The 19,742-nt window shown below is 36.5% G+C and overlaps 1 protein-coding gene across 2 annotated transcripts in view; it reads left to right on the top strand.

The window, feature by feature from the left end:
* ADAM10 (ADAM metallopeptidase domain 10) overlaps window positions 1–19,742 on the top strand; it is a 55,522-nt gene that overhangs the window by 18,010 nt on the left and 17,770 nt on the right. For both annotated transcript variants that reach the window (XM_067305241.1, XM_067305242.1), the window contains exons 3-4: window positions 10,253–10,371; window positions 12,414–12,572. In XM_067305241.1, coding sequence (XP_067161342.1) covers window positions 10,253–10,371; window positions 12,414–12,572 — 278 coding nt within the window. The remainder of the gene's footprint in view (window positions 1–10,252; window positions 10,372–12,413; window positions 12,573–19,742) is intronic.

Raw genomic sequence — 19,742 nt, 5'->3', positions numbered from 1 at the left:
TGCCATTCAGCTGTTGGCTAAAAATGCTTTAATTGTCACCCAGCTTGAAATGCTGACTGATCTATTAAAGTTCAATAAATAACTGATGCTTAAATATTCTACTGCTTTTTACTATGTCTAGTGTCCAGTAAAAGATCTAACCTGTTTCAAACCGGTTTTTGTAGTTTGCTTAACTGTAATGATATTTCATGTTGTGATATCTGACTCACTTGGATGGCATTACAGGGAATCACTAAAACCCTGGGTGGATTTGAGTTGAGAATGTACACATTTAGAATGCACATTTCCAAAATGCTTATTTTAGAATGCTGTCATCGTTATTTTGTATTCACCAAAAAGTCTTTTTCCACTTCATGATGCTAAAGGAGAGGGTTTTGATAGTAGTGCAGAAGTCTCTGTTCAAAAGAGCAGTATTTTCATCCCAAATTTGGCATTCAAGAATTAGTAAGTGACTTAACCTTGGTCCCACTCATGACCCCTCAGTACTGCGCTTATATGTATGCCTTTGACTAAGATTCAAATTAATCTTAAAATATTATTTATTAACTATCTCAATTCCTTTGTTTGAGAACTGGGTGACCTTTATGAAAAACAATTCATGCTATAAGTTCTTTTAAATTCTAATGCAACTATCATGAAGATTTTGAATGACATCTTCAGTATTTAGTATTTGTTGAAGACCTGGATATCCTCTAAGTTATGCAGTCTAAGTGTTATTTTTTTTGAATTTTCTGAAGTAAGAGACTTCATTTAGATTCTTCCCTAAGATAACTCTAAATTGTTAGCTAGAGTTAATGGTGCTAATCTGTTTCATTGTGATGACAGTTCTCGTTCATCAGTGATGTAGCAGACATCCTACATATACAGTCTAGAGGTCTGATCTAGTTGGAATGTTTTGGTATCCACCAAGATATCCCCAAAGAAGCTTTTTACAGGAAAAATTGACCTTACTCCTATACCTAGCATCAGGAGGGAGGGAAGAGAGTGGAGGAGAGGCAGAGAAGATATTTGCTAGAAGATACTAATGCCTGCGCATCTTTTTCTGTAGCTGATGGAAAGAAAGAAGGCTTTGCTCTCTGTCTTTCTATGCTGTAAAAAAGCAAGAGGTATCTCCCATTTTCTGTCTTCCTTTCAACAACTCTAGTAATGACATTCATGTTAAGATCTTCCCTAGCAGTAGCTTTTTTTCTTTCTTTTTTTAACTGCAGTTCAAAATTTTAAGCAACAGCTATGTTAGCAGGTCAAATACCAGTTTTATCAGCCAGGAAACTAATCTTGAGCAGAAACATGATAGTCCAACTCTGAATAATTCAATTTATAATTGAAAAGCTGCTTTTCATCTGCAAGGCTGGAGAACTTTTATAACAATGAGAGCTTGCATATTGTGAAACAGTGTGGCATTGGGTCTTGATCTACGCTCAATGTACCATTTGGTAATGGAGCTTTGTAAGGCATTGTATGCTGATTGACTTCTGTATTGCTTTCATTGATTTTTTTATACAGGTATCTTTTCTGTAATTATTTCAAATAGCTATCATTCATATGTCAGTTGAGCTTTCTGGTACAGTCATGAATGGCAAGAGAGGTCCAGAACATTTCAAAGTTCTTGAAGTGTGCTTTTTTTTTTTTTAATTCTTGATTTTACAGTAATTTGTAATACTTTTTATTGCTGTCATTCTTCAGAGCTGTCAAATACTTGTTATGTTTAAATCAAATAATTGTTGACCCTATTTGAGTAGGTATGAAAATGAAAGAGGCTAGGCACACTGAAATCATATCTGATATGCTGATTTTCAAAGGTGACATGCTGGGCATACTGCCATGCTGTCCAAGATGGACTGAAGTAACTGAGCTGGATACCCTTTGGTTAAAGCAGGCTTTGTATTGTGGCCTTCTGTTTTTATTAAACAATAGATGTTCTTTTTATGGTATTTAACTTATTTTGAAGTACTTTTGTAATTGTGTGTACAACTTAGTACTTGCTTTATGAAAAGACTTTGTTTTCTACATTCTGTGAATCTGGTAACATAAAACAGATGCACAGTTACTGAATTAGTCTGAAAATTTGTTGCGTGTCTTCATGCATTTAAACTCCCTACTAAATAGATTAACCTCTCAAATGTTAGTGGTCGTTTTAGGACTGTTTTAGTGGTCATTAAATAGGATTGACTGAGTGGCTTCTGTGAGACCCAAGACAGCATGTGAATTTTTCCCAAGGTTCTCTTACTATAATGAATTTTAGGCTGCCTTGAATTACAACAGCAACAACAAAAAAATCCAGTTGTTCTAATCATAGTCTGTTCAGTGTTTTTGTATGCTTTGTGGCCATTCTTCCGTAATCCTCTATCTGTTGTACTTTCTTTTAAAATATGTATCTTGAAAAATAACTTGCCATTCAATGCCAGACAAGAGACTTAAGCCATGAATCAACCCTCAATTTTAAACCCATTTCACTGAAAAAACCTAAGTCGTTCTGTGCTGGTGCATATAAGTCAAATGCTTTTGTCTCGCAGAGAACTGGGAGCCAGGAATGTGAGTTCTTTCTCAGTTTTGGCTTCATTTGTCTTCTCTGTATGAAATTAATGTTAAAAAATACTTGAGGGGATTGATCTGTGGGTTAAATCCATAAAATGCAAGAGATTTAACTAGAGTAACTTGGAATATATTGAGCCCTCAGGGGAAAAAAGCATTTAGTGTTTCACTTAAAACTTTGTCTAGAAAACAGCTGGTATAATGGCATCAGAATAAGACTGCCCAGCTGAGGCACAGGGATTGCTGCCCATACCACTGTACGTTGTATTAATGCTTTAGAACTTTATTCTGTGGCTTACAAACTTTAGCACACATAGCCATGTTCTTGAAAAGTCATATTCTTAAAATCAAAAGCAACAGACTTGAGTGAAAATATTAAAGTGAACTTCATATTTATTCATACGATCAGCCAGTGTTTTCTCTTCTTCCTAAATCTTGTTTTGTTTGGATTCATGTAGCAACTTTGTGATGGCTTGTGGTTTTATTCCAGTACCTCTTACCCATTTTCTCTTTTTTAATATCCTGGTTTTGCATTATGTTATGTTAGAACATGGCACTGCATACCAATATTCAAACCTTCTGTAAATGCAGGCAGGAAGGTTATTTTGGATAAACAGGAAACCAAGTGAAATAGAAATGGTGTGTAGCTTGCCAAACCAAAAAATTATGCTGGAATGAAGAAAAAAAAAAATCAACCCTGGGTAAACACTAATCTGCTCATAAAATCTGTATACTATACTGTTTAAGACAGAGGCACTTGACCTACTCTCTCAGTATAAACTAGTCAACATGTAGCTGCTCATTATCCTACTTAGCTGGTTTCTGTTATCTGAGCTAGCTTAAGTGTTTGCAGCTATGTGTATGGATAATCAATGGCAAATTGCTAAGGATGAGGACTGCCTGTTCACTTATGTTCTTCTAGAATAACAAGCTTAGCAAGTTTAACTTTTGAAGGTCAGGAAAGAAATCTCTGGACAGTCACAAATGTCACCCTAGAGATGTCAATGGAAAAGAGGACATTAGCTGCAAGCATTCTGGCTGGGTTTGCCAAGTGTTGCAAGGCTGCAGAGATTGATTTTTAGATAAATATTTGAGGATGAGACCCTCTACCTGTATCTGGATGTTTAATAAAAAGAATGATAAACCTGGAGACCCTATAACCTGCTGTTTCAAAGATAAGGGGTTTTTTTTATAGAGTTACTAGCAGGACCATGGGAATTGTCAGCTGTTAAATGACAATGGAGTATGTTTTGTGGGTTTAACAGTAAGCGAAAACAGTGTAAAAATAATAGTGTCCCTAAGTGTGAAGATGCTGTAGACTTGGCCCATGAGTAGATTTACACCCACCAGTCAGTTGTTAAGTTGTCTTCTGGTTATTATAGCTCAGGGTTGGAATGAGTCTGACAGTCTGTGGGAATGGAGTTTGGGTTTTGTGAATGAGACCCCCCTCTCTTCCTAAGAGAGACGAGAGGGACTTTGACTTCTTAACTGGGAAAAGTAGGGAAGAAATACTTGCACCTCAAGCAGAGTATCACCTAGATTCTGGCTTGTGAGAAGCATGGGAAGCACAGTTGCTCTGTGCTATGGTTCTGGCTCTTTCCAAAAAGAAAAGAATATGAACCTAAAGTTACTCTGTGCTGAAGTCATGTTCCACAGTACTGCTGGCCCGTCACCTTCTACCTCCTTCTTCCAGCCACTCCTTCCAGCTGGGAGCAGCTCCCATCTGTACGTCACTGCACAGTCTGCCCTGGTTCCTGACTGATGCTGCCTGCTCAGCCTGCCACTGGTTACTACCAACAGTTTGAAGGAGGAAAGGTAGAGAAGGGAAAGCACCGAGTGCCCTGTTCACATACCGTGGATAGTAGCTTTTTGACAGTTTTGGAAAACAGTCTGCTGACTTGCTGTCACTGTCCTAAAACATGGAATGTTTCATCATGGCAAAATCATTGATCTTAGGAAGTAACTCATATGAAAGGGAAATAGAACAATATATTAAGCATTAATTCTTGCATATACATGTTCATAGCCTTTGTCCTAAGTGCTATCAGTGTGTACCCATAGCTTTTTTTAAACTTCATGCTCTGTGTACAGTAGGAAAATGAATATTTGGTGGAGCCTATGGGAAGTTACTGGGTTTTGAGTAAACATGGAGGTATAATCTATTTTTTTCTTCGTTATCACTGAGTTGCTCTGCTGCATACTTTCAAATTTGAGTTAAAATAAGATGAAATCAAAATCTACCTCTTGATAGTCTTTAAGGTACTACCCTTAATAAGACATGGGAAAGTGTAGATTTTTTTAATCAAAGCAGATTATGTAACAATATCAACATTTTTACCATGTTTGCCATGTTTGGCTTCAACCAAACAAGCAATCCTGTAGTAACCAAATAATGCCCTGTTATTGCGCCAGTTATCAGATATACCGAAGACTGAAGCAGCAACAACTAAGCAAAGTCAAAACTCAGTCTTAAATGATTTAATTCTATTCTAGACACCAATTCTTCTGGGAAATGTCTTATTCTAAGATAGTAAATGTGAAATTAAAACACCTCAGCATTATTTTCTGGAAATACTTAACCTATGTCTGGCGCATTACTAGGCGAGGAATCAGCTCAGTCTACACTGATATAGGTGCTGGCACAGAGAACTCTTTGCAGGCTCTAGAAATGGTGATTACTAAAAAGCTTTATTTGAAGCCTTGTGTTTACTGTGGCTAGATTTAGAAACCATGTTCAGGAATGATATAGGGAAATTTGTTGTCCTCTGGAGCCTCCTTTCCTCAGAGGAAGTCATGAAGTTATGGGATTTAAGCCAGGAAAGAAGACTCTGAGATGCATTATTTTCCATATCATTTAGAGAAGGGTAGAGAATAGCGTGTCTTCCCTTCGAGAAAGAAGAAAAAATATTAGCTTTGAAGAGATTTAGAGTAAATGTTAGGAAAACTTCTGTCTGGTGAAATACTGAAATGGATTTCATGAGGGTCTTCAGAAATTTCCTACTGAGAAAGTATGTATGTACTGAAGTTGGTGCAGGCATTCTTGATCCTGTCTCTGTGAAGGGTGATGGACTGGATTTTTTGGGGGTCCCTGCCAGCCATGCATTTGTTGAATGCAATTATTACAATTTGGAGTCTCCTCAAATATAAACTGGCATCCTCCTTCAGTGCAGCTACTTTCATTGATGCTTATAAGTAGCACCATTAATATGTTTCTGCATGGCCATAAAAGCTAGAACTTTGTTTTCCCACTGTAGCTTTTATGTATTACATGGGGATTCATGATTACCATTTTATAAAGCTTGGTGATTAGTTAAAATGGTTAATAGTTGGAAATAATGGCTGGAGACTTTTTTGCTTTTCTTCCCTGCCATATCCCTTTTGAGTGCGGGAGAATTAAAGGAAGATTTCTCACTTCATTTTTCAGTATTAAAAAGATCGACAGTCTAGATGGATAATCCTGTTACCGTCATGCATGTTTAAATGACCAAGAAAAGACATGTTTAAAAATAGCTCTCAGAGGGTCAGGTTATCTAATAGATTTCCTAATTTAGTTAAACTAATGGTGGAAGAGTAGTCAATGTAAAAAACATCTGCATTATTCTGTATTTGCAATAGTTCACTAATCCTACACACAGAGCTAATTTTATTAATATACAGATAATTAACAGCATAACTGAATTAGCATTTAGGTTAGTATTTGTAGTTTTAGTTATGCACCAATGGGAAAAGTAAGAAGAGAGGAGAAAACAAAAAGGGGAAGAAATAGAGCTTTCTTAGAAGTTCTGTGTTCTAAATGAAGTTTTATTTTGAAACTGGTGGCCTGTGCTGAAGTGACGGGGCAAGACTGGGTGGGAAGGGTATCCAGGCCGAAGCAACTCCCCGTTCCCACGCCTCCGTGAGAAGCACAGCGCTGCGGTTCAGCCGTCCCGGCCAAGCGGCCCCGAGCGTGATCGGGCGCTAGTCAGCAACCGCAGCCCAGGAGCGCAGCGCTGGCTGCCGTGCCTGCTGGCGAGGAGCAGACCCTGGGTGACTTGGCAGTTGGGGCCTGAGGCCTGTCATCCACCTACTTTGGTTTTAGGCCAAACTTGGAAATGGCTCACTACTCTGTAACAAAATCTCCATATACTTTCGTATATGAGAGTTAGTGTATGAAAATCTTGCGTTGACTTACATTCATTTTTCAGCAATTTCTATGTAGTTTTAAGCAGCTGAGTGTTAGAAATAACAATTCTTCTTGTATCTTTTTATTTGAAACGTACCTCAGTACAACCAGAAAAATCTAATTTAGAGCAACTTCTTTGCACTTCCGAGAAAAGCTAAATAAATTGAGTTAATTTTTTTCCTGAAAACTCACTTTTTTTCAGCAGAAAAAGTCACATTTTAAGTAGCAATAATAGATGGTCTTGCTGAGATTAGTAGATGCATCGGTTCACCACAGAGATGGAATTATAGACGTCTTCATCAGATACCAGAGAAGGGAGGAGAGCTATTCTAGAATATTTCTAGAAGACAGGAATCTCAGGGTAAATGAACAGACAAATTTTTATTTAAACCAGTTTTTACAAAACCTAATTGCTGCAGTGTGCATGATAATCACATCTGTCTATATGTGGATTATTGGTTTAACTGGTACTGAGATGTGGCTTAAATGTCTGTGCAGCAGGTTTATCAACCTGTTTAAAATACTACAGTTGCTTGCTGGTATATAGTGTAGGTGGATCATAATGAAAAGCATACTGACTTAATTATTCTAAATACAAATAATTTGATATTTCAGCTACGTAACTGCCTCTAACACTTCATCGTCCAGTTAAATCCTTTCCTAAAACATTGTCAAACTTTTAGTTCAGAGTTTGTATATTTGAAACTTGTTGCAAGTTTGCTTCTGTTGTGCAGTGAAGTGTCATTTACAAAGAAAGCTTGCTGGAATCTGAATGCATGTTACTAAATCTACTTGGTTTGCTAGTTGAAGGAAGAATTTATTTGCACCCCAGTTGACGATGGACTTGCTCATTTTACAGACCATTTACGTTTGTATCCTCTGTACTTTGCTTTGCTGCTTGCCTAGATAGGTTCCTTTTTCCTGGATGTCACCTTCTTCCTTAACTTACAAGACACTGCTGGATGCCACACTATTTTCTTTTTTTTAAACATGTGCAGAATACGTGATTATATCATGCGCTTGATGTATTTAGCAGTAATGTCTCAGGTTTTGGCATGGCCCTGTATCAAGGCTGTAGACTTTGACCTCTGGAGCAGAGGACTTGCTTGAGAGAGCGTGACAGCAGAAAGTAAGGAGTACAGCTTTTTTCAGATGTCTTCTCAGCGGGCTATAGGAACGCAAAGGATGACACGACCTTGGGAAGGGCTAACAGGACTTCTTGTTGAAAGGAACTGTGCTAAACCTTTAAATGTACCACAGTGGTCATTGGGTGTTGCAGATTTTCCTAGTTGATCAGACCAGGATCAGTTGTCATCTAACTTCAATCCAGATGTACTTGAAGAGGTTCTGATCCATCCTCAGTAACTTTGAAGAGCTCAGTCACAGGAGAAGCTCAAGCTAGAATGGAGTTCAAATCTTTTTAACACATTGAGCAATATATTACAACTGAAGTGAGAAGAACTTAAAGTATTTAGGAATTAAGTTCTTTGTTCGGCTGTCATGCTGATCTTAATTTTTCTTTTCTGCCTCTTCACTGCTAACTTTTGCCCAGAAGAGCCATATAAGACAGTTTAAATTCTTATTTTGTCTATAAATATGCATTGCAAAATCTTGTAGCATTCCATCCTACAACTTTTTCCCGGGATGCTTGTTCATGCTATTTCCTTATCGTGATGCGTGTCTCTCAGTATTATCAAAAGACCATTTTATAGAACTGGCGAAGAGACTAACTTAGGAGAAGAACTTTTATTTTTGCTGCTACTTGATATAATAAATGGTAGATATCTATTGTAAAACGCAGCTTTCTGTCTGGGTGCAGATAATTCTTAACCTGTTGCTGGTGTGAGTTCTTGAGCCACGGTAATACTCAAAAGTCCATCTGTAGTGAATTGTTTCTTCATTTTAAGAGAGGCTCTGCCCTGTTATATAACATCCGTATAGGAACGATACATGCACTGGCTTGGCTGTAAGGCCAAGAATCATGGGGAATTGCTTTAAAAAAAAAACCTTCCCTATCTACCTGCCACATCTCAGAATTTCATAGCCTTTTAGTAGGTACCTCTAAATATTTACTGCACCACCAGATGAGAATGCTAATCATTTTGAAGCTTCATTAACACTGTGGCAACAGTAATAAAGGTACTTTGGTGGAATAATGTTTACATTCCAGAGTAGTCGACGTGAGTCACTAAAGCCCTTACTGTGTTTCAGGTACAGGCGTATCCTTTTCTTTGATCTTAAATTTTGCATTTTAACATACAGTTGTTTCAAAATATTTATAACTGCAGTTGTGTTATACTGTCTAATCTGCAAGAGAAGACTAAAGCATATATTATATATAAAGTATATAAATATATATAAATATACATATATATATGTGCTTCAATTATACTGGAAAGTAATTAGATTTCACTGACTTGACACTGTGGCCCTTAATTTTTTTTTTCCATTAACACAAATGGACACCAGTTTTCACTGTAGAAAGTCATGTCCACCATTAATGTTGCTAATACTGTATATACTGTGAGATTAGTCGTATTTTTTTGATGAAAGCTCTGACTGGGGGAAATCAAACAACTGATAGAGCTACTTTATAAGTAGCAAACTGGTGATATAACTGTAGTATTCCCTTACTTTCATGGTTGTGCAGAAAGAGGAAAACATGGGAAGAATGTGAGAGTAAAACTGGAATGACTGAAATTTCAACAACTTTGCTGATTTCTATATTTGAACAATGTGTTTATACAGAATTTAAGACAATAGCAAATGAAATTTTGAAGTTAATGGTTGTCTCAGGTATGAAATCATGTCAGGCATTTTTAAAGCACTTCTTTTTTTAGTAAAACTTGTTGTTTGACTTGACTGTACCAAACTTTCATTTTTGTACAAAGATAAGAATGTACTCTATTTCATACAAAGATTATTAGTAGTATTTGTGTCAAAAATTAGTTACTTGAACAGGTTGTTGACAGGGCAGTTATTTCCCTAGTTGTACATGTAACTCTACCAGTTTGATAAGTGTTTTGTTTATTGCGAGTGTTGTCCATCTTATTTTTTTAAGTTTGAGGTGAACCACAACAAGTGGTCCACTTACATTTCACTTACATTATATTTAAATATAGGAAATGAAGGTAAAATAAGCTGATAGGTGTTGTAATCTCTTCTGTTTCACAGGGCTGTCTCACAGAAATGGTGTGGGGGGGTGTTATTTATTTTTTCCCTTACGCGCCATCTGTGTCTTATGGAGAAATGGGAATGATTTAATATTTTAAGTTAGCATTTTCAGTTTATGAATTCAAGTCTAATCATGTTTTTTGACTTAAATCTTGTAAATTTAGCTATTTGTATCAAAAGCATCGAAATAACCTTGTTTAAGGAAATCTTTTAGGCTATTGTCTAATTCAGTTGTCTAGTTGCACAGTATAGACATTTTCTGTAGATAAATTTTACAGGGCCTGCAAATTGTTGCACTAAAATGTTGGTTAGAAGTACTTTATTTAGTGCTTTTGTAATTGAAGCTTGAAGTCAGTTGACCATCTCTTGTTTTTTTCACTTCAGACACTTCAATCTTCGAATGAAGAGAGATACGTCCCTTTTTAGCGATGATTTTAAAGTAGAAACATCAAACAAAGTAATTGATTATGATACCTCCCATATTTACACTGGACACATTTATGGTGAGTATGACACTAGAAAGGATTAAAGCACAGTCATTTTAAGCAGTCATTTTTAAATAATATAGGCAGAAAATGTAAATCCGTATGATTAGGTTATCTTCACATTAAATTTTAATAATGCCTCTAAATGCATTTAAACTCTTTCTGCTCTTATCCTTAAATAAGAGGTATAGTTGATGAATGAGTATTTTACCTAATTTTCATACATCCATATAACTTGAAGTTCAGCTCCATTCATGAACATACTCTATATAGAAGTCTGGATTGAAAAAAAGGAAAAAAAAAAAAACTGTCTATATTTAAAAAAAAAAAAAAAGCACTGTTTTTAGTTTAAAGAAATTGAAGGACTATAGAGCTGCAGTCATTAAGGGTAATATACCTGATTTCATTAAAAGCAAAATATAAAATTGTTTAAAAAGGAAGGAGAGTTGTGGAGTTGGGAAAAAAAAAAAAGATGAGAAGGAGAGGAGGATTAAGAATTTCTCTGTCCCCATCTCTGTAGTCTGTCTCGGGTCTGAAAGAAGTCTAACTGCTTCTTGAAGATCACTATTAGTAATGTCCTGTAGTCTTGGAGTGACTGTTTTTGTCTTTTGAAAGACGTATATAAGCTTAGCAGCTCATATACAGCTAAGATCAATTCACCTGCTGGCTTACGTAGGTCAGAGGGCTTTTGAGGATGTGATTCTTTGAAATTATTTCAGAAAACCTTTTGGTTGTTTCTTTATTAATGAGGGATGGGATTAAAAGGTCCACATGAAACTAGTAACTGGGCTTGCTCTAAATTTTCTTCTAAATCTCTCTTTATTATCTTTCTTATTGAACTTAACTTTGTATTCATCATAAAGATCACAACCAAAATAAGAGATTCCAGTAAATAAACTGTGTTTTGTTTTTGGTTCTTGATAATTTCCGTTCAGACCAAGAGTCTTTCTTCCAAATACTCTGAAATTCCCAAAGATATATGGCCTAGCTTTAACTTCAGGATATTAATGCGTGTTCTAGCAGAATACGGTCTGAAGTAAATCTGGGATCAGTTAGGAATATCTTAAAATTAGAGCTCTCTGCAAAGCTTGTTTGTACATCTGAGTGTAGTCTGTAAAGACATGTATGCTGACAGGCATATTTTCAAGATACCTTTCCATATTTCAGTACTGTGTATGAGCTTTATATAATTCTTGATAATTATTAATTATAAATTAATGCTGGTTAATGATAAAAATGAGTACAATTCTGATAATTTGACATTGTCTGATTTTTGAACTATCCTCAGTGGAGATTTGAGTATAAACATTTTTTTAGTAATCTTTGGTTCTTTTATGGAAAAGGCTTTCTGGAGATGCTGCATGTTGTAGCTGCTAATGATTAAGCTTTGAGAATTGTACTATTCCAGATTGTGAATGTTTTGAATATATATTCACTCCTTCCCACACATAAACCTAGCTACAATTTTAACAGACTTATATTTGAAGAGAAAATGGGCATCTTGAATGTAGGGGAATTTTTTCTTTAGGAAACTTCTAAAATTCAATATACACACTGAATTTTTTTACAATTATATGAGCAGATGTATAAGGACAACATTTAGTTATAAAATTACATGCTATATATGTGGCAGCTTTAAAATGTGGAGTTGAATTCTTCATTATATGCTTTTTAAACATGCCATTTATGCATCTGATTTGCATTGAAGTTTTAGGAATCTGTTGAACTTGGGGACTATGATTTTGGGGCAACTGTATGTCTTATTGAATACTCTTAGTCTTAAAAACTCAGATATAAATTTTCTGCAAAATTGTCTTAATGCTTATTAAGATTATCAAGAATCTTACTGTTGTATAATTCATGTAGTTTTTTAGCTGTTAGGAACTGCCACACAATCAGGATAATTATGTGAGTCTCATGCATCAGCCTTTCTGATTTACATTTGGGTTGATTTTTTGTGTGTGTTTGGGGGGGGGGTTGAGTGTATGCTTGAAATTTACACAGGACTGAGAGCTTTTAGAAAGGTATAAAAAAAATTAATGTGCATTTTCCCTTTATAGGTGAGCAGGGAAGTCTTAGTCATGGATCTGTTATTGATGGAAGATTTGAAGGATTCATCCAAACTCACAGTGGGACCTTTTATATTGAGCCAGCAGAGAGATATATTAAGGACAGAACTCTACCATTTCACTCTGTCATTTATCATGAAGATGATATCAGTGAGTATTTCCATTTTGTGCTACAAATGAAATAATTTTTTTATTAAATGTCAGAAACTGTAAGTCATTTGTAAACATCAAATGAAACTTCAGCTTGCATATGACAGTGTGAATCATGCTGTCATGAAGTGATTCATACATAGTTATGGTGTGAAAGAGATGTATAGCATACTCAAGCATGTTTTCTTTATTCTGCCATTTAAATCCTTGGCAGTCAGGTTAGCGTATAAGTGGTATATTTTCTGCTCAGTGGATACCTGTTGCCTTTGAAAAATGCATTTTTAAAATGTCGTGTAATGACTGCTCTTTCATGTGATCTGAAAAATATAGGATAATTAAAATTCAAGTCAGTATGTGTTTACCTACATCTAGTGAAGGACAAAGGTTTTTGTGGGAAATAAAAGCTTCCCCTACCTGTGTAGATCCCATATTCCTTCAGACAGGTATTTAGAAGATGTGGTGGCACCCAGTATGTCTTGTTTTACACTGTTCTGATGGGGGTTTTAGCTGATGGAAATGTACGGGGAATACTACTTGAAGTTGAAAAGTATAGTCCCAGGAAGTCTGGCTTTGGAGATAAGATGCCCAGAAGCATGAGAAAGTATCATGATAGGCTTCTCCCTTTCCAGAACTGCTGCATCAGAATTTGCCTGCACTCCAGCTGCCTTTTTATGTAAGATCAGTCTTCAACTGTAATAAATTACAGTTTTATTTGGTGCTTCAGTAACTTTAGTGCAGTATTTTTGAGGTTAAGTGTAAGATTGTGATTCCAAGTCTCAACCGTTCCAAGTAGATGTTGGCAGAGAGCCACTTTAAGGCTATGTTTTGATTATTAAAGCTAGCAAGTTGTGTGTTGAAAACTAACTTTGAGCAGGTTTTTAGTCTTGTTTAAAAATCAGTTTAACTTCATTTAAAACTTGTCCTGTCAGGCCATTGTGCAAATCCTAGACAACTTGAACTTGGAATCTCATGCAATTGGATGAAGAGTCTTGGGTTAGGGCACTCTAGAGATCGCTTGAACTGCTATCATGATGATATATGAAAAAATTGTTTCCAAGTATGTTGTATTTGGGACTATATTGTGAAAAGAAATATCAAAAAATAGGAAGATAAATAGCTGTGGTTGTGGTTTTGTCTTCTATCATTATTTTCTTTGTGCTGTAAACCACTGAAAAATGCAGGGTTTTTGGATTATACTCTTTCTGGTTACTGCTCTTGTATGAATGCAGCTGAAAAGAAATGATCTTTCACTGCTAAAAGCTCAGCAACTTCTGTCTATTTTTCTAATTGAATAAAGCTTCTGGAATACAGCCGTATTTTACGTGCAATGGCTGTATGCGGGCTGTTTTCGAGTATGTTATTTTCTGTGAACCACAAAGTGTGTTTGCCCTTTCTGTTACGCCCTTCTGTAAATACGATTACTTATCAAAATCAAATACGGAAAAGTGGCATAATTTTGAAGAGCTTGTGAATGACTGCAATTCATTGAATTTTATATTCGTTATGATCTACATTAGTTTTCTGACTGACTAAATGTGTATCTTCCTGCTACCCACAAGACCCATATCTGAGAATGAAATAGCTTCATAGGGTAACATTACGTATACTGCTTTTAGCTCTTGTAGAGAAGTTGCAATATGCATTTAATTTTCAGTTGAACAAAACTTTCTGGGTGAAAATCTTAGAAGGCAGTTTGCCTTGCCAGCTGTTTTTGGAGTATTACGGGATCTGCTGCCCTAATAGGGGAAGAGCAGTGGGGATAACTAATACCGAATTACAGAAGCCTGGAGTGAAACCATGAGATACCATTTTTTTGTAACAGCATTTCTATAAATAAGCTGTATATACTGCTTAATTCTTTGGCTGTTTCATAGGTCTTGATGCACAGTTGAATTCACTGCTTGATAGTGGGCATATAAAGCTACCACTTATGTAGCACTTCCATCTGCCTTACAGCAGGTTTTTAGTAATAGTGTTGTAGAAACAGGCAGAGGAAGGTAAAGGGACATAAGGCAGCAAAGTGATTTGCCCAGTCCCCAGAGGGCAAGGCCGGGAAGATGGTCTGATATCCCAGCTCCTTCTGCTGTAAGTAGTGGGTGACTGAAAAGTGGGTTGGAAATGACTGATTGTGCAAATATGCTGAATTTGACTCTCTTCACTGCTATCAACTAATGAAAGAAATAGAACTGTACCTTAAAGGAATGAATGTTTGATTTTTGTGAAAGTTGTGTTGTAGAAGTGATCTTTGTCAGAGGAGTTAATGGATGACTTGAGCAACAGTAATAATGAATTTGGTCTGTATTAACATCTTATTAAAATGAATGGGAACAGGATTTTTTTTAATTTACTTATTCAGATGATGGAATTATCTTACACTAGCTTACACTGTTTTTCCTCTTTAATCTAGCACATCAAATAAATCGGTTAGAAACAAGATCAGATTTTCAGAGAGGGTTGTCTAAATCTATTCCTAAGAGCCATATTTACTGTTAAGCAACAGTACAGTAGGGCTTCCAAATCACCAAGTTAGTGAATATTGCTGCTTGCTCAGCATGGTGGAAAATTGTCCATCCTGAAGCTAATTTTAAGCAGCGCTATGTGAAAACGTGCCACTTCCGTTGATGCAGGGGCTGAGGTGACTACATTCTGACTGTACAGCTTAATTTCTTTCATTGGTATCCTAGATGCCTCTAGGATTTCTGTGGTCTGAAATATCTTAAATATACAACTGCTTCTATCGCTTTCTGAATTGTGCTTTTGAGGCTCCACTTTCTTTCATGCATGCTATTTTTATATTAAACTACAGTTTAAAAAAAAACAAAAAAACCTAGGCTTGACAGTAGCTTTAAAAATAAAAACAGACAAACCTACAAATCTGCTCTTTGTTATTTGCTTAATCTAAAGCTAACTCGTGAAGTAGAAGCAAACTGAACTAGTATCTTAAATAGGAGAAAAGCAACAAAAAATGCTCGCATTGCTAATTCAGGAGAGATTGTGGAGAAGGAGGAGAAGTCTTTGCTTTAATTTGGGATGTTTTTTGGTCACCCATGTTTCAGGCTTTTGAAACAATATGCTTTTTGGTGCTTTTCAGAAATCACAATGCAACATATGATTAGCATCTCAATGAGGTCTTATTCAGTAGTTAAACAAAAGGGTTTTTTGTAAATGGGGATTATATTGTCAAGTTTATAAGGGAGCTTTTGTCTGTGTTACAGTGAATGTGGTGACCAGTGGAAGGCAGCCTTCTATTCATGACTTTGAAACACAGGGTGAATGATTTTAGATTCCTAAACTACTCCTGATCGAACTGTTTTATAATTCAGTGCTAGTAAGATGCAAACTGCTATTTTCATTAATAGATTTATTTTGGAAGCTTTTTCTTCGAGGGTCAGACTGTCACTGGAGCTCTATTTAATTCATTTAAATCATATGTTCTTCAAATGTATCCCTGAATTTAGATTGTGAAATACAAAATTGTTTGCATTTTGTTTGAATCAACAATAGACAGGAAAATCCTGTTCAGAACTTAGGGAAAATGAAAGTGATCATTTAACTGTCTTTGTGATCTTGGGTGAACTGTACAACTAAGAACAGAAGGTAAAGGATTTTGTACTTTTGCAAAGCACTATCTGCTGAATGGACCAACCATTGCAAACTATTAGCGAGGACTTTATTTACTTATTTCATATTGCGGCTGCCAATTTTATAATGAAGGTCTACTTGGCTGCTGTCATGAGAGCACAGTGTGACTGACTGTTTAGAAAAAAAACAACCCCCTTTTTACAGGTTTACCTTCATTCTACCTGCTTAAATTTGAATATTGCTCTGACATTACTATTTTTGGTAGAACTAGGCAGATTGCTACTGAAGCACTGAATTCTCGTTTGCAATGGAAGTTTGATGTCCTATCCTTTGCCCAGATGCCTAAATCCAGTAGCCATCAAGTAGTTGACCTAGCTGCTTAATTGCTTACAGTACTGACAAGTATGAAGTAACAAGGTTTTTTTATAAGATTGTCGGGATGTACAAAAATGGAAAAACAAGGAAAACTCTTGACAGCAAGGGAGAAAAATAAAAAGTATTTGTTCTGCCTGAGGATTTTCTGTAGTTAGAGAACAGATCTTAGAATTAAACTCTTGTCTTACAGACTCTAGTCTCATGTGGAATGTGGGCTTTTTTTTCCCTGCATTTGACATTTGCTGGAAGCAATCATTTTGATACTAAAGGCATCTGTTTTCTCCTGACCAGTCTGTAGGGTTGTGGTTGGGATAAGCTAAGCAGCCCTTCATCCTAAAGAAGCAGCAGAAGGCTATGCCTCTTGCAGTACTTAAAAGCATCACAAGAGCCTGGATCGAACTTCTGTGATGTTGGTCAACATTGCCTGGTTCAAAGTCATCTGACACCATGTAATTTCTGTCTCGCTTCACAAATGAAACTGCTGCAGGGGATGGTGGGAATAAGCAGTCTTGGAAGTTGAACAGGGGACAGTGCCTCACAGTTTGGGAGTAGTCCAGCATTTATCAAAAGAAAGCTTTGTGTGCAGCACTCTCTGTAAAGTAGAGATGGTCCCAAACTGTACTGTCCATTATTACCTGACTCCTATTTTTAGCAGGGAAGATTCAAATCTGTCCTTGGGCATTTGTTTTCCCATCACATGCAAAACTTGGCAATTGCTGTTGCAGACTGCTTCATGTTCAATACATGAATAATCTTAACTGTCATGCTTTTAAAGTGTTAATTTCTTGCCAGACTATTGTTTTTTGAAGTGGGAAATATTTGCAGGCAGTCAATATGAAAAAAAGTATTAAGAGATTTCCTAACCTCTTTGGGAAACAAGATACAGAGGAAAGGCTGCATATTGTATTGGGTAACACACTGCGAGCATTTATCTCTGGTACTGTTCTGTCAGTTGTCATAATGCTAGGCAGCATGAATGAAAGTGGGTGATAACAGAAAATGGCATTGTGCTAGCACAAAATATGCTGCGCGATCATGTTTCCAGTTGGTTCCTGCCTGTCCCTGCAGTTACTGCTGGCAGGAGTTGCCCTAAAGCTATGGTCATCATGTAAATGAAGTGTCCTGATGTTGAGGCAGCATCACTCACCACTTCCTCCAGCCCTGACATAGCCGATAGAAATGTTCACTGATGTGAAATCAGGTAGAGGATAATGAGACTTACAGTTAGGTTAAATGTAGTTAAGTTTATTGGTTACTATGGTTGGAGAAGAAAAGGTGATGGAAATAGAAAAGGGAAGAGTCATGTCTGTAATCCTTGGCTTTGAATAACTCCAATCTAGATGGTAGTAACTAGGACCCAAGAAAGTGCAGAAAATCTCAACAGTGGGTGAGCTGTGCTTTTTGCTTCATCCTGATTATAGTAAAGCCAGTGTTCCACTAAATCATTAATTAGTGATGGAGGGAGGAGGTAGCGTTCCTGCCTCACTCACTCACTCACTTCATTCTTTTGGGGCTGCACTGGGGCTAACTGTACTGGGGGATGTCATGAGACAGAATGACTCCGTAATCTACCTATTTTATTATTTATCCTGCTTTCTTGCTGTGGAAATGTGTGAATTTGTTCCCTTCCTTGCCTTTCCCTTTTTTGCCTCAGAAACTGGGGGGACCTGGTTAACTCTGCGTTCGTAATTGACCAAGAAGTAAAACGTCAGTGAGAGAGATGGCTACTATTGAAATGCTTGACAGAACAACATGGAATTTGTTACAACAGTGGCTAAATCAAACAAGTGATCAATTTTTTTTCACATCTGAAGCCTTATGGTGAGATGGCCGTGAAAATAGCAGTATTTCCATGTTAAAGATGTTTAGGTAGATGTGTTTTAGTGTGATGTTTGTTCGCTTAGAAACTGAAATGTGGAAAACTAATATACAGGAAATTACTTAATAAACTTACAATGTTCTAATAACTAATTCATGAACATTTGTGTAAAATAGTAAAAAAAAAAAAAAAAAAAAAAATAGTAAAATAGTTAAGAAAAAAAAGAGACCAAAAAACCCCCAAAAAACAATACCAGTTTTTTCAGAAGTCTAGGATTATTCAAAATACTGATTACTGGGCATTTACTGTAGTTACCCCTCCCTAGAGGTTTTTTCTTTGCATTTAAACAAGATTCCTTGTTAGAATCCCAACAAATTACCTTCCGTACAACATCAAGATTTTCCTAATAATCTCATTTGTCAAACATTAATCACAACAAAATTGGCATAAAGTTGAACAAAGAAAAAGCAGTCTATCATAGCAATATTGTGTGTTAGAGTAGCTTCTAAGCTTATCAGAGGGTTCCTTGAATTCAGTCTTTGGGTATTTTGGATCATAAATTCATATTAAATGGTTGGTTCAGAGCTCAGAGGCGTTTGACTGTGCCAAGAATATGATTTTTTTTTGATTCCTGCTTGTTACGTAGTTTTCCCCCTACTTTTAATGATTGAAATATTAAGTTTAGAGCTTAATGATATAGGGGAAAAAATCCAAAGCAAGTGGAAAAAGGTTTAGCAGTATCACATGGTATGACTTCAAGAAACAGGTATGATGATCAAAGATAATTAAAGGCAACTTCCAGAGGAAACTGAACCACAGTGTGCTCCAAGAGTTCATCAGCTCCAATTGCTAATGGGCTTTTGGTCCACAGCGCTAGAGATGGTGCAGAGCGAACCCCCCTGGAATGCATGTAATGTGGCCAACAAGTGCAGTGCCACCTCGTCTGTGCTCCTGTTAGCCTGCTCTGCCTCCTCCTTTCCTCCCTGATTCTGGATCTTCGTACTTACTAAAAATAAAATATGATAGATTTTTGCATGTTTTATGTACAATTTACACCCTGTTAACAGTAACTGTTACTGGGGCACCAATTTATAATGGGTTCCAAACTGCAGGGAAACCGAAGGGGAGAGACCTCTGCCCTTCACTACTCCTCATCTCTGGAGGAAGCTTCTGAAAGCACAGGATGCCTACAAACCTCCAGTAGGTACTAACATTCAAAATAAACAAATCTGACCATATATTTCTGAGGCACATTTACATATGCAATGAGATCTGCACTAGCAATTCAATACTGGCAAGTATTGAAAGAATTACCGTAGGTAATCAGCCAGTTGTAAGATACCCTCAATAAGCCAGTTTGGATTTCCAGTGTATTTAACTCTGTGTACCCAAAT

The sequence above is a fragment of the Apteryx mantelli genome, chromosome 15 (genome assembly GCF_036417845.1).
Source record: "Apteryx mantelli isolate bAptMan1 chromosome 15, bAptMan1.hap1, whole genome shotgun sequence".
NCBI classification, from domain to species: domain Eukaryota; kingdom Metazoa; phylum Chordata; class Aves; order Apterygiformes; family Apterygidae; genus Apteryx; species Apteryx mantelli.
The sequence above is the reverse complement of the archived record's forward strand: the minus strand, read 5'-3'. Positions and strand labels throughout refer to the sequence as shown.